Below are 15,499 nucleotides of genomic sequence, written 5' to 3'. Positions count from 1 at the left end.
CGTTCTCGTAAGTTGTGTACATCAGTTGTCTGACTGTCAAGACACCCGAACAGTGAAAACAAGTATGCTTTATGGATATATTTACTAAGAGTGAGAAGAGGTTGAAAAAATAATTTATCTGTGCATTGCCTTTTTCAGAGATTCAACAAGAATGACACTTGTTCCGATACTCTTTAGACATTAAAAATCAATAATTCAATAAGCGTGTATTGCCAATATATCATAAATGTAAGGATGATGAATGAAGTCCATGTGAATTGCCTACAGACACATTTAATTTGTAATCTAGAAGGAAAGTTTTGCATTTGATTTTTTATTTTGTCTTATAAATACCTGAAGAGATCAAGCTACTTCTCTTCCTCTGGAATGCTGCTTTCCAGAAAAGGACATATTTTATTGAATACCATGATGAGGAATTAGGTCAAAATCCTACAGCTTCTTTAAGATGTAAATCTACTGTCTGAGACAATATGAAACTCTATGTAAGTTAATATTAACGATCAAATAGAAATTTATAATGTAAATCATTTAGATTATCCAAATTACATCAGGATTTATTTCTCTTGGCTTTTAAATCTTAACATGGCCTCAAATGGATCTTTCTTAGAGCCAATGTTACATACTGAACTGCTTATAAACATTGATATTCTGACCTATATATGACTTGAGATATTCTACATGAAGTTTGTAGCTATTCATAAGTATACTTGCCCTCTATTGGAAAACTGTAAAAGCAGAGTATAGTAAAATACAGATAGATAGATAGATAGATAGATAGATACATACATACATACATACATACATACTAAGAATTGTATAAACCTGGTTCGAATCATTGACCTGACATCTAATACCCCTGTGGCCTTTCACCTTGGCTAAATTGTTAGGTATTCTATTCTTTTTGATGCAGTTGGAATTGGGATTGTTTGCTTAATCTCTCTTTCAGATAGGCCATTATTAGTGTATAGAAATATAATAGATTTCTGTATATTTTGTGTCTTCACCATATGATGAATTTATTCATTCTAACAGTTTTTTAGTGGATTCCTTAGGTTTATCTATATATAATGTCATCTACAAATAAGTAATGGTTTTATTTCTTTCCAGTATGGATGCCTTTTTCTTGCCTAATTGCTCTCAGTAGGACTGCCAATACTATGTTGGAAAAAAGTGGCAAGACTAGGTAAGCATTCTTATATTGTTCCTGATCTTTGAGGAAAAGCTTTCAGCTTTTCACCCTTAAGTATGATATTAGCTGGAGGTTTGTCATATGTGGCCTTTATTATGTTAAGTTACATTTTTTTACATGACTTTGATTCAGAGTTTTAATAAAAATGCATGTTGAATTTTTGTCAAGTGCTTTCTCTGCCTCTATGTAAGACTTTATCCTTCATTTTGTTAATATGGCATGACATTGATCTGTGGATATTGAACCCATCTTTATATCCCTCGGATAAATCCCATTTGATTGTGGTACGTGATCTTGTTTTAATATATTGTTGAATTTGGTTTGCTGATATTTTGTGAAGGATTTTTGCTTCTCTGCTCATCATATTGGCTGGTAATTTTCTTGTGGCATTCTTGTTTGATTTTCATATCAGGGTAATGCTTGCCTTTTAAAAGGAGTTTGGAAGTGTTCCCTCTTCAGTTTTTTGAAAGAATTTGAAAACCAGTGGTACTGATTCTTCTTTCAAGGTTTGGAGAAGTTACCAGTGAAGCCGTTTGGTCCTGGACTTTGGTTTGTTGCGAGATTGAGGATTGCTGATTCAGTATCCTCCCTTTCTTTTTACATATACATTTCTTCATGCTTCAGTTCTGAAAGGCTGTATGTTTCTAGGAGTTTGTCCATATGTTCCAGGCGGTTCAGTTTGTTGGCATTAATAGTGTTGATAGTCTTGTATGTTTGTATTTCTGTGGTATTAGTTGTAACATCTCTTATGTATCCGAACCCTTTCTCTTCTTGGTGAATCCAGTGAATGGTTTATAAATTTTCTTCCAAAGAATCAGCTCTTCATTTCATTGAACTTTTCTTTTGACCTTTTAATTTCTATTTCCTTGATTTCCTCCCTTCTACTAACTTTTGGCTTCATTTATCATTCTTCTTCACTGAGGTGGGATGTTAGGTTGCTTGAGAATTTTACTTTTTTCTTGGGGTAGGTGTTTATTGCTGGTGAACTTCAATCTTAGAACTGCATTTGCTATATCCCATAAATTTTGCCATCTGTATTTCCCTCTTGATTTTTCCCAAGGTATTTTCTTATCTTTTGATTTCATGACCTGCCCTATAGTTGGTAGAACATTGTTTAATTTCCACTTTTTGGGAATATTCTACTTTTCTTGTAGTTGATTACTAGTTTCATATCACTGTGGTCAAAACAGATGCTTAATAGTTCCTGAGTCTGTCAAGACTTATTTTTTGACATATGACCAATCCTGGAAAACATTGCACATGCTCTTGCAAGAATGTGTGGTTTGCTTTTGGATGGAACATTCTGTATATATCTTTTAATTTCATATGGTCTAATGTTACGTTTAAGGGTAACGTTTCCTTAGTGATTTTTTTTGTCTAGAAGCTAGCCATTGATGTGTGGCATTAAAGTCTCCTCCTCTTGTATTCCTGTCTCTTTTGATGTGTGTTAATACCTAATTTATATGGTTGGGTGCAGATATATTTACAAATGTTATATCCTCTTGTTTGACCCTTTTATTACTATGTAATTTCCTTCTTTGTCTCTTATTACAGTCTTCTTTTTAAAGTATTTTGTCTGATACTAGGATAGGTATTCCTCCTTTCTTTTGGTTTCCATTATGCATTAGATGTCTTTCTCCATGCCTTCAGTTTTCTTCCGTGTGGGTCTTTACATCTGAAGTGAGTCTCTTCTGGGTGCCTAGGTGGCTCGTTTGGTCAAGCATCCATCTCTTGACTTTGGCTCAGGTATGATCTCACAGTTCCTGAGTTCAAGCCCCACATTGGGCTCTGAGCTGGTGGTGCAGAGCCTCCTTGGGATTGTTTCCCCTTCTCTCTGCCCTTCCCCCCGCTTGCGCTCACTCGCGCTCAGGAAAAAAAAAAAAAAATGAAGTGAGTCTCTTCTAGACATCATATAGGTCTTGTTTTTTTATTCATTCAACTACCCTGTCTCTCCATTGCACATTTATTCCATTTACGTTAAAAATAATAGGTATGTACATATTGCTGTTTTGTTAATTGTTTTCTTGCTGTTTGTAGTTCTTGCTTGTTGCTTATCTTGCTCTCACCCTTTGTGATTTGATGGTAGGTATGCTTAGATTTTCTTTTATCTTTCTTGTATCTACTACAGGCTTACCTCATTTTATTGTGCCTGACAGTACGTTTTTCGTTGTTTTTTTTTTTTTAATTGAATGTTTGTGGAACCTTCCATCAAGCAAGTCTTTTGGCACCATTTTTGTCTCTGTCACAATTTGGTTATTTTTATAATATTTCAGACTTTATTATATTCTTTATTGGAACACAGTGTTATTTGGGGTGTATAATAGTAATTTGACAGTTACATACATTAGGAATGCTCACTGCAATAAGTGTAGGTACCATCTGCCACCAAAGTTACTACAATATAATTGACTGTTTCCCTGTGGTGGACTTTTTGTCTTCATGGCTTATTTATAACTTCAAGTCTGTACCACTTAATCCCCTATTTTGTCCATACTCCCCCCCCCCCCCCCACTGTCCTTTCTAGCAACCACCAATTTTTTTCTTGGTTCATTTGTTTTGAAGTGAAATCATATGGGATTTGTTTTTCTCGGACTTACTTCACTTAGCTTAATACTCTCTAGGTATATCCATGTTGCAAATGGCAAGATTTCATTCTTTTTTATGGTTACTGTTGCGTTGTGTGTGTGTGTGTGTGTGTGTGTATACATCTTTCTCTCTTCATCTGTTAGTGGACACTTAGGTTGCATCCCTGTATTGGCTATTGTAAATAACACTGTATTAAATAACAATGCATATATTTAGTTGAATTTGCGTTTTTGTTTTTTGGGGGGTAAATACCCGGTAATAGAATTACTGGGTAATGAGGTATGTCTATCTTAAGTTTTTTAAGGAATGTTCATACTGTTTTCTGTAGTGGATGCACCAGTTTACATCCCCACTAATAATGCATGAGAGTTCCCTTTTCTCCACATCCTTGCCAACACTTGTCTTTTTGATACTGGGCATTCTGACATTGTGAGGTGAAAACCTCATTTTAATTTTGATTTGCATTTCCCTAATGATTAGTGGTGGGGACCATGTTTTTCATGTCTTTTTCTCTTTGGAAAAATACATATTCAGGTTCTCTGCCCTTTTTTAATCAATTTTTTTGTTGTTGAGTGGTAGCAGTTCTTTATTTTAGATATCCCTTCCCATTTTAGATTTCCTTGTTGTTTTATTGATGGTTTCCTCTGCTGTGCAAAAGCTTTTTAGTGTGCTATTCTCCCAGTTTATTGTTCTTGGGGTTTTGTTTTTTGAGTCTAATGGTTTTAGCTCTCACATTTACTTAGGTATTTAACCCATTTTGAGTTTATTTTTGTGATAAGAAAGTAGTTCCATTTCATTTGTATGTAGCTGTCCATTTTTCCCAGCACCATTTATTGAAGAGACCTTCTTTATTGCACAGTCTTGCCTCCTTTTTTGTACATTATTAATCACATAAGCATGGGGCTCTCTCTTCTGTTGATTTATATGTCCATGTTTCTTCCTGTATCATCACTATAGCTTTGTAGTATATATTAAAATCTGGGATTGTGATACCTCCAGCTCTGTCTGTTCTTGTTTCACAAGGTTGCTTTGGTTATTTAGGGTGCATTTGGTTTCAATGCAAATTTTAGGATAATTTAATTTTGTGAAAAATGCTATTGATATTTTGATACGGATTGTGTTTGCTTGTTTTGTGCTCCCTTGTACTCTTCAGAGTACAGGTCTTTCACCTCCTTGGTTAAATTTCTTCATAGATATTTTATTCTTTTTGATGCAATTGTAAATGAGTTTTCTTAATTTCTCTTTCTGCTTTGTTTAGTAGTATATAAAAACAGAATAGATTTCTGTGCATTTGTTTGGTACCCTGCAACTTTACTGAATTCATTAGTTCTAATTTTTTGGTGTTTTTAGGTTTTATGTATGTAGTGTCATGTCATCTGCAATAGTGACAGTTTTACTTCTTCCTTATCAGTTTGGATGCCTTTGATTTCTTTTTCCTGTCTGACTGACTGCTGCAGCTAGGACTACCAATATATGGTGAATAAAAATAGCATGAGTGGGCATCCTTGTCTTATTCCTAATCTCAGAAGAAAAGCTTTCAACTTTTCCCTATGGAGTGAGTAATAGGGTAGGTGTGGGTATATCTGAAATGGCCTTGATTACATTGAAGCATGTTCCCTCTAAACCCACTTCACTGGTAATTTTTATCATGAACAGATGTATTTGGTCGAATGTTTTTTCTGTGTGATTTTTATCATTTATTTTGTTAATGGTGGTGTATCATATTGATTGATTTGTGGATACTGAACCACACTTGTATCTCTAAAATCTGACTTGATCATGGTGAATGATCCTTTTAGTATATTGTTGAATTCCATTTACTGTTTTATGGAAGATTTTTGCTTCTCTGCTCATCAGATACTGGCCTTAATTTTCATAATCATTATATTTTAACTGCTGCAATCTTACAGTAAAACTTTAATCGGTGAAGAGTTGCTGCTTATGGATGAGCAAAGAAAGTCGTTAATTTTAGATGGAATCTTCTCTTGGTAAAGATGCTGTGAAGATTCAGCAGTGGCAACAAAGGGTTTAGGATATTACATAAACTTAGTTAAAAAGCAGCAGCAGGCTTTGAGAGAATTGACTATTGAAATAGAACTCTCGAACAGCATCACAACAGAGAAACCTGAATGGAAGACTTAGCCACAACCAGTCCAAACTTCAGCAGCCACCACCCTGATCAGCCAGCTGCCATCAACTTGGAGGCAAGACCTTCCACCAGCGGAAAAGATTACAACTAACTGAAAGCTGAGATGATGGCTAGCATTTTTAGAAATATAGTATTTTTAAATTAAGGTATGTACTTTGTTTTTAGAAGTGCTTCACACACCTAATAGACTATAATACAGTATAAACATAACTTTTGTATGTACTAGGAAACCCGAAACTTCATTTAAGTTGCTTTATTGCAGATCTCTGTAACCTAACCTGCAGTAGATCAGAGGTATGCCTATGTAGCTGTTTGGTTTGTGGTTACTATGAGCCTTACATAGAACAAACTACCAATTTAAAGTAGACTTTCATGAATAGGACAGTTTTACTTTGAAGGCATTCTAAAGCTCTGCCTTTTTACTCTTACCCATCCTACCACCATGGTTTAGGTTTTACTTCCTCTTACTTTTGTGTATCCCTTAATTATAGTTATTTTTACTAGTTTTGTCTTAACCTTCATACCATTACTTTTATTCTAATGTTTATCTTTACCAGTAAAATGTTCACTCTCCCTGTTTTCTTGTTACTAATCCACACCTTTCCAACTTAAAGAGCTCCCTTTAGCATTTCTTAGGAGGCCAGTTAATGGTGACAGATTCCTTTAGCTTTTGTTGTTCTGGAATACTCATTCTCCTTTAGTTCTGAAAGATAACTTTGCAAGAGTGTATATTCTTTCTTGATTGGAAGTCTTTTTCTTTCAGCACTTGCACTCTCTCATGCCACTCCTTTCTGGCCTGCAAAGTCCTGCTGTAAAATCTGCTAATTATTGTATGGGGGTTCTTTTGTATATAAGAAGTTCCTCTCTTGGCTGCTTTTATCCTGGTCTTTAACTTTTGACAATTAGTGTTTTGGTGTGGGTCTCTTTTGGTTCATTTTATTTGGAATTCTCTCTGGGCTTCCTGCTTCTGGATGTTGGGTTCCTCTTCTAGGTTTTCAGCCCCTTTCTGTCTCTTCTGGGATCCCTGTCATGTGAATGTTAGTTGATGTTTTCCTCTAAGTCTCTTAAGCTTCCCCCTCCTCTCCCCCCTCCCCCGCCCCTGCGCTGTGGGTGAATTCTAATACCCTGTCTTTAAGATCAGTGATCCTTTCTTCTGCTTCATCTTGTCTGCTGGAAAACCCCTCTAATTTTTCAGTTCTGTTATTGTATCCTTTAGCTTTGTGATTTCTATTTGGTACTTTTTTTTTTCCAACTTCTGTGTTCATCCATTCTTCCAATTTTGGTGAGCATCTTCATGGCCATAGTTTGAGCTCTTTATCAAGTAGATTATTTATCTCCATTTCACTGAGGTATTTTTCCAAGGTTTTATCTTAATTCTTTCATTTGGAACATATTCCTGTTTCTTTTTTTTTTTTCCTCTTTGTTGGTTTCTGTGCTTTAGATGAAACAGCCACCTCTCCCAATGTTGAAGATAAACCTTTTCATTCAACCTTGCCCTATCATTTGTTTCTCAAACTTGTGGTTGTCCAAGCAGACTATTTTTAAGAGCTCCTGGTAGCTGAGGGTGTGCCAAGACCTGTCAGTGTACCAAAGGGGAATCTCTCGCCACCTAAATTCAGGATGATTGAAAGCTGCTGCCTGAGGGTCTGGTTTCCAAACTTTCTGTGAGACTGCAAACATAAGCTGTTTTCTGGAATATACCAGCAAGCTGTAATTACGAGCACAAAGATGGCACTGCCCTCATCCACATTGCCTGAGACTATCTCCATAGGCCTCTAGATGAGTGCCAAATCTGAAGCCTGCTCTTAGGCTGAAGCTTCAGGATAAATATGCTTCTTCTACAAAAAGAGGATGTGAGTTTCAGTCCACTGTCTGTGCAGTTGCATCTGTTTCAGGAGGCTCCCCACCCCCACCGAGCAAGCCACAAACACCAGGGTGTGAGAACTCCCCTCCTAGAGATGTTGGTGCTCTGGAACAGGCAGAGTGAGAGCACCTGCCCTCTGAGGCCTCTGATAACTAATCCTTAGATGTGTGTTTTAATTAGAAGCCTGCCCCTCCGGCTGTAGCCATGATGATAAACTAAGACCTCTTTCACTGGAAGAATAAGCTCTTGGATCTGCTGTCTCTTGCTGTGCCCTGGAGGTAGCTGCTTCTCCATTGATTACTGTCCTGTGGGACCCATCAGCCTTGCCCTGTTGGCCACCAGAGCCATACAATGTACAGGTGTCCCCTGCAGCAGCTGCAAAAACTGGGGTGCTGGACAAAGGTACAAACTCCATTTGGGGATATGCCATCAAGCTGGGGAAAGCAGGGGGAGAGTGCAAAGAGGCTTCTCAGCCACAGACTCCTAGATACATGCCAGACCAGAAGCTTTCTCCTGAGGCCAGAGCTCCTGGACAAAAAGTCGTGTTTCAGTCCACTATCTGTGCGGTACACTGTAGGTGGTAGTTAGCCAAGAACCATCTCCCAGTTGTCCCAGTCCCATGGGACCTAGAAATATAAGACCCTCTGGCTCCAGAGCCAGTCAAAGGGCATCCCTGGGCAGCAACTTTAAAATGTAAGTGTAAAGGCTCCCTTCCAGGAGATACTGGCACTTTGGAGCTCAGCAGAGGAGGAATGCGAAGATGGCACCCACCAGCCTCCATCCCAGAGAACAGTCCAGCATGTGCCTCCACATGATGCATTAAAGCTAGCAAGTGAATGTTTCACGTGAAGTCTGCTTTTCAAAGTGCTGCTTGTGCACTGGATCCTGTGGCAAGTGAGTCCATTTAAGCCCTTCAAGAGCCATGCCTCAGTTCTCCACGGCCCTTTGGGTCTCTTGAATGTGAGCACACCATTAGTTTCCATAGCCAGATGTTTTGGAGGCTCATCTCAGGCATACGTCTGAAAAGCTGGTGAGTCCTATTTTAAGTATGAGCCCTTCATTCCCCAAGGAGAGGTTCTGGGTTTATAAATTCCCTCCCAATTGTGGGTTGTGTGCCTTGGGCCAGGTTTATGGCAGAATTAGTTCTCAGACTCTCCTACCATCTTCAGTCAGGCCTTTTTCTTGTTTGATAATGAAGGGGTTGCTCAGCTAGTCTTCAGGTCTCCGTTGGAGGAAATGTGGTTCACACATAGTTGTAGCTTAAGGGTGTCCATGGGATGGAGAGAGTTCAGGGTCTTCCTGCATTGCTCTTGTACTGCCTGGGCTTTAGAATATAGTCTTAATATTCAGGTAATAGTTCTAGACATATTTTCAAAATACAGTGCAGTCTTTTTAGAAGACAGTGTGGCAGTTAAATTTAAAATGTGTTAAATCCACATACTCATTAGATATTAGGACATGTTCAAATAGGACACGGGGGGCATCCTACAGTATTTATCCCAATAGTAAATAAAAACTCAACAAGGACTTTAAAAATTACACATATAAGCCATACAGTGGAACACTACACGCCGGATATATACCGACATGGGAGGATCTTGCAGACAAATTGTTATGAAGAAAGAACAAGCTGAAAAATAATGTGTAGGCCCATTTATATAAATACAGTTGGATGAATATATATACGTATACACACACATACATTGCACACATGTGTATATAAAACATTTTCTTTAGAGACTAGCAAATGGCTGGGTATGGGTTATAGAAGGGAATGCTGAAGGATCACTGTCCCTTTTTATTCTACAAGGCTGCTTCATTTTGACAAAATAGAGACATTTTGCTTATAAAATACAAATACAGGCAGGAGAGGATTAACATGTAGCTTTGCTTTTTGCTTTTAGTTCGACATGTAAATACTTAACTGATGGCTGCTATTATTTATATGAATTATCATTTTCTGAAAATAGCCACTTACTGAATGTATCCCTCTCTGAGCTCAATCTTCCACATGCCTGAAATATATAAACCTATGGGGTGAAAGCAGTTATCTCCTTTAACAGCTAAGGAAAATGAGCTTTAGAGAAGTATCTTGCCCAGGTTACTTAGTACGAGCCAGAGCAGGGCTCTAAAAAAGCCTGTGCTTCTAATTAAATATTAATACTAGTCACTAATATTTATAAGAAAGCTAACATATAGAACTATCTGTGGCATAGGTTATCTGATGATAAACAGCCTCGTAAATTTTCACCAAGGAACCACAGTTTAAGAGGTATCTTAAGAAACTGGAGTCTGCCCATGCACACAGCCAAGATACTCAAAGAAAACTTGACATAGAAATACAGAGGCAAAAAGGATATTTCTTCAGAACATGGCAGCCATCTTTAAAAACCTAAAATGTTACATGGAAATAGATCTAGATTTATTCTATTTGATTTTGGAGAGTAGATAGGATTAGAAGGAGAAAATTACAGGGGAAAAGACCTTATGAAGAAAAAATTCTATTAAAGTAGACCTCTCTTAAAATGGGATGGACTTCCTCATGAGGTGGTAAGCTTCCTACAATTGGAAGATTCAGAGGCTAGACAAGCTACTTACCTCAGATCCTATAGAAAAAATTAATGTAGAAATTTGAACTACACAAGCTCTAAGATACTAATAGCCTTTATATTTACAGGTTATTTTTCAACTATCATTTACATCTGTAGCAAAGCAGTAAACAACATGAAATTAATTTTTCTGATACTACAAGTTACACTGTTCTAATGCATAATCTTACCCATATTCTTCTCAGCATACATATTCACCTTCCGTTCATCTGATGGCAACAGTTTAAAGCAGACTTTGGATATGCTGGTTTTGGTCACACTGGAGTATTTAATATCCTTTAGTGGAACACATGTTGCTTCCTTACCTATAGAACCGCCTCCCTGGTAAACCAAGAGGATCGATGAATGCTCTCTCCAGGAGCATCAATTGGTCATTCATGATTCTCACTGCAATAGGACTTTGAAAATAAGAAATAGGTAACTGTAACTCTTTCATGGAACTATAGTTTAAAATAATATAGCATAAGGCATGGAAAAATAAACTTCTAAAATACATAGGTTTTTAAGAAAATACGTATTAACAGTAATGCTTTATATGTAAGCTACATATAACAAGAGGGTCATCTTCCTAATATTCAGAGTAAGAGAGACCTACTGGAGATGGCTTCTTTTGTTTTTCAAGACCACAGAAAGAACTAAAAGTTTTAATTCTCTCTAGGAGGACAGCCAGGCCTCCTGCAAAGGCCGACTGGGTGTACTATCAGTTGTTGATAAGCCATTCAGTTCCACTGTGGAAGAAAGTTGCAGAATAAAGGCTGAACAACAACAAATGAAGGAAGGTCGCAGCAGTCTGCAGGAAGAGTGCCAGTCTGCAGGAAGTTGCCCATCATGGGCTGGGAATCCCCTTTCACACTTGGCATCTGCCAACTCTTCCTGGGGTGCTACACAAATTCTCTGGGCTTTCCTACAATCCAAAGGAGAGAGAAGCCCCTCAGAATGAAGGATAATCTTTCTGCCAATATGGGTAGTGGGAGAGCTTACTCTAATTGGATCTGAAAAAGTAAATGTGACAGGACAGTTTATGCTTGTTAAATAATGCTTTGAATAGAACTTTTCAAATTATATTTCAATCTAAAAGTGGCAAAAATTCTATCAGTAAAAGAATTCCTACACTGGTCATAGAAGTATTGGGACATTAGTAAAATATACTACAAGTGCATTTACCCACGGAATGATGACTTACACTCAAAATTCTTATGCAGACTCCTAAAGGCATGAGGCTGGCTGGCCCTTGTCTTGGGAGGGGTTTTTAGTCTACCAGATAGAGCACTGCTTCTCAAACTTCAATGTGAATACTGACCATCCTGGGAGTTTGTTAAAGTGCAGAATTCTACGTGTGATGACAAGCTCCTAAGTGATGCTGATGGTGTAGTTACAGACCTTAATTTGGGTAGCAGTGACTTAGAGCTGCCTGCCTAGGTAAGTGTACACGATTCACTCTAGTAACTAGATTACTTTTCAAAATAGGAAACTTTACATTTGAAACTTACTTGTTAAGATCAACTTCTGTGAGTCTTCTATGAAAATCTGAAGCAGCATCTGAGAAGTTTTTCACAGCAGAAAATAAAGAATCTTTTAAAAATAGAAAAGTGGAAGGTATATTAGTAAATGCTTCTTATTTCAGATGTTTACTTCCCTGCCCTCCACATTCCAGGCTGACAAGACTGAATAGATATTAAAACTGTTTTTCTACTGAGCCTTTTTGTAGATCCATGAAGATCAGAAAATATTGTAACAAAGAGACAATGGATAAAACAAAATTTCTAAATTGGTTCTTCATGAAGGAACTTTCAAGAGTCTAGGACATAATTATTTTAAATCCTAATTTACCATTCATGTAGATACTCATTCAATGTATATTAATACAACTTCTATATGCTAGATACTGGATACAGCTATAAATTGAGCTGTGTTCCTGCAATAATTAGAGAATAAATCAATGTGAACCAACCCCTCTTTTTAAGCAGTGCATTTAAGATCTTGTTTAAATGCAACCTGTGACAAGCTGGTGTATGTGGACTCAAACAGGATCAGGTCTGGTCTAGTCAAGCTTTTCTTTAGTTAACATAGATTCTAAGAAGTGAGAAGATTCTCAACATATTTTTTTATTACAACAACCTATATCATTTTCCATCTTTTCTAAACTGAACATTAGCATAAATCATTGATTTCCTTCATTAATCCTGTGATACAGGGAATACAATATTCATTTGGCAGAGAAAGCACTTACTGCTCCACAGGATTTCTGTTAGGTCACACAACTAGTAAATAGTTACTTTCAATATAAAAGACAAGGTCTTTTTTAGTCCTAGATATCCTTTAAGCTCTACTTACTGTTGCTATTCTTAAAGCCAAGTACAAAATAATCTAATAATAGATATTTTTGAAGCCAAAGAGTGTTGAGGAAAGAATTTTAAATTTCCAATGAACCACAATAGTCAAATTGGATAAGAAATAAAACGTGTGCCTGGTATTTAGTAACAGGTGAATAACTTTGGCAAAAGCAATTTCAGTAGAGTGTTAGGAAGATAGGACAGTACTAGATTGGTAGAAGGAAGTAGAGAACTGCAGACCATGTAAATTACATATCCATCCTATCCATCATTCATTCATTAAAACATGTTAGGGACTGCTTTTTGCCTGGCACTAAATGAAGAATTTTGATTGGGAAGGGAGTAGGGTACATTAGGTAGAAGAAATGTTTATAAGAAAGTTACAAGATGGTTTAACGTGGATGGAATATTGCCACTGAGGTGGAGAGGGTGAAAATATGGGGGGAAAGGGGCATTAATAGAGTAGGTTAAGTCACTTTGTGTGAAGAGTGGCCTTCACCTGTAACTGTGTGCTTTCTCTCTCGGTTGGATCCTGACTTAAAGTGATAAAAGGTAATTCACCAAAAGAAAATCGGGGCATCTAGGAAAAGAAGAGGATGCTGGTGAGCCACAGAACTGTGAATGTCTATCTCGCTGTCGGCTCTGCTTATTCCGATTTCATTTGCCTCGTTAAAGAGACTCTCCAATCACTGATGTAAATACAGTTTCCTAGATTTTCTTTGTATCACTTTATCTAGATCATAGTACCTGCTGCTCATGACTTTGAAGATTACTAATTCGTATGCAATATTCCAAAGCCATTGCTGACTTCTCTCTACTTACTCTGTGTCCCTACAGTACTCTCTGTAGCGTCCTATAACAGCTTGTCCCTGGCACTTTTGTCTTTGCCCTCACGTGAGAGCCTGTGCTCTTTGAGGACAATGATTATTTTTTAAACATTCTTGTATCTCCCAGGAAATAACACAGTAGACAGCAGACACTGAGTACATACTTGATAATTTTGGTATGTACTAAGAATATCTACTCCCAGATTAAAAGAAAATGGTTATAGTAAAACAGTACTAGTAGGTAACGTTTATGAGACTCACCACTGTGTCTATATATCCAACCAACTGAATGTCCCACAGCAGTCTTGGAAACGTTATATTCTTTACCATTTCACTCAGAGGAAAATTGACAAAGGTCATGTAACTTTTCCAACATCACACAATGACTAAATATTAGAATCGGGATTTGAACCAGGTAACTGCTTCTAGACCCAATGCTCAGTCCTTTGTACCATACTATATTTCATCCCTGCTTTGTTGGAGATAGCATAGTACATAACAATAACCACAAAATGGCAATGTGAATATAAAATGAATATAAAATACACAAAGTGAAACAATGCTTAAACCAGGTAAAAAAAATCTCCATGTAAACAAAAATATACAATAATTATATATGTAGTGGAATTGGTTTTCTCTATTTTCCCATCTTTGTGCAGTATTGTATTTTTATAGTATTGTTCTTTTAACAGCAAAAATATTTCTAAAGGCAGCAATATAGGGAAAATATTAACCAACCCAATGTTCATAGCACTAACTTAGCAAAACAAATTCATCCTACAAATACCAGGTTAAATGACATTCTTTAAAGGTGTTTCAAGTTTTTTCCTAGAAATCAAACTTAAGTAACGCAAGGATGTATTCTAGGATGAAAGAGTGTGCAGTGATGACAGTCGGAGACGATATCTGAAAGCTCTAACTCAGATTATAAAACATACCCAGCCATTCTTACCAAATGATACTCCATGGTTTCTCAATCGTTGGTCATGTTTCTTAGATAAATTGTAGATGCTTGTTGCATAGTTTTTCAAAGCTTTTGCATAGTCTTCAATATTGAAAGGAATGATTTTAGAGTCTGCAAGCTCATAAACCAGTGCCCCTCGTAACTGAGCCACTGAAAGCTGTTTTTTAAAAGTAGGGTCATAAAAATTCTCTACTAATTCAAACGTCTCATAAATTGTATGGTATACCGGGTAGCTGCTGTACTTATCTGTTTTCTGGGGAAACAAAATATGGGTAGGTACTGAATATAGACAAACATTAAATACTCCAATTATATTATTTATGTAATCTTAAAAATGCAGAAAAAAAAATACAACCATGTGGAACTCTGAGTTTTATCATGAAGCAAAAAGTTAAAATCTAACACTTTCACCAACTATTCACCCATTTAAAATTTTACTGTTATTTATCATTCACATAATCTTCATTCAAAATACTTCAAAATTGTTATTGTATTTCTGATAACTGAAATTAAGGCATACATACTCAAATTGCATATTAACACAGTTTACAATTATCAATTGATTGGAAATGAAAGGTTCTGGGCAGCTAAGATCTGTATAGAATCTACATTTAAGCACCTTCTCTGCCTTCCCAAACTGTATAACCAAATGCCATCTAACCTTTATTATGCAGTTAAGGGCTACCACTGTAAACTATTACATAGATGTATTTTATAGAAATATTTGTTTTACTCCTTAGGTCTGCCTTTCCTAAGTTTAGTTTTACCTATATGCTACTTTGCTATAAGGTGAACATTTTTACTGCGAATCCTTGTGTCAGTCTCTCTCCTGTCTAATGTCCTGCTTTTAATCTGCAATTTCTTAGAAACTAGACAACTGTGTTCAGATTGATGACAGAATATAAAAGTGAACAGGCCTTGAAAGAGTTTAATGAGTATCAGGATACAGATTTATTTTGCTTTCATCTCTGTTCTCTG

The 15,499-nt window shown here is 36.7% G+C and overlaps 1 protein-coding gene and 2 long non-coding RNA genes across 5 annotated transcripts in view; 1 reads left to right on the top strand and 2 right to left on the bottom strand.

Moving 5' to 3' along the window:
• Nucleotides 1–15,499, bottom strand: part of NAALAD2 (N-acetylated alpha-linked acidic dipeptidase 2) — a 68,580-nt gene that overhangs the window by 714 nt on the left and 52,367 nt on the right. For all 3 annotated transcript variants that reach the window (XM_053900186.1, XM_053900187.1, XM_053900188.1), the window contains 3 exons: nucleotides 14,510–14,774; nucleotides 11,888–11,969; nucleotides 10,703–10,795 (listed from right to left, as the gene is read on the bottom strand). In XM_053900186.1, coding sequence (XP_053756161.1) covers nucleotides 10,703–10,795; nucleotides 11,888–11,969; nucleotides 14,510–14,774 — 440 coding nt within the window. The remainder of the gene's footprint in view (nucleotides 1–10,702; nucleotides 10,796–11,887; nucleotides 11,970–14,509; nucleotides 14,775–15,499) is intronic.
• LOC109267337 (uncharacterized) lies at nucleotides 805–7,418 on the top strand. Its single transcript, XR_002080037.2, has 2 exons — nucleotides 805–1,183; nucleotides 5,884–7,418. It is a non-coding gene; the product is annotated as an uncharacterized LOC109267337 (long non-coding RNA).
• On the bottom strand, nucleotides 6,562–8,419 carry LOC128776192 (uncharacterized). Its single transcript, XR_008421244.1, has 2 exons — nucleotides 7,856–8,419; nucleotides 6,562–7,582 (listed from the first exon to the last, which is right to left on the bottom strand). It is a non-coding gene; the product is annotated as an uncharacterized LOC128776192 (long non-coding RNA).

Source organism: Panthera pardus, unplaced genomic scaffold (assembly GCF_024362965.1).
Source record: "Panthera pardus isolate Hobbes unplaced genomic scaffold, ASM2436296v1 HiC_scaffold_12, whole genome shotgun sequence".
NCBI lineage: Eukaryota > Metazoa > Chordata > Mammalia > Carnivora > Felidae > Panthera > Panthera pardus.
This window is presented reverse-complemented; position numbering and strand designations above follow the sequence as displayed.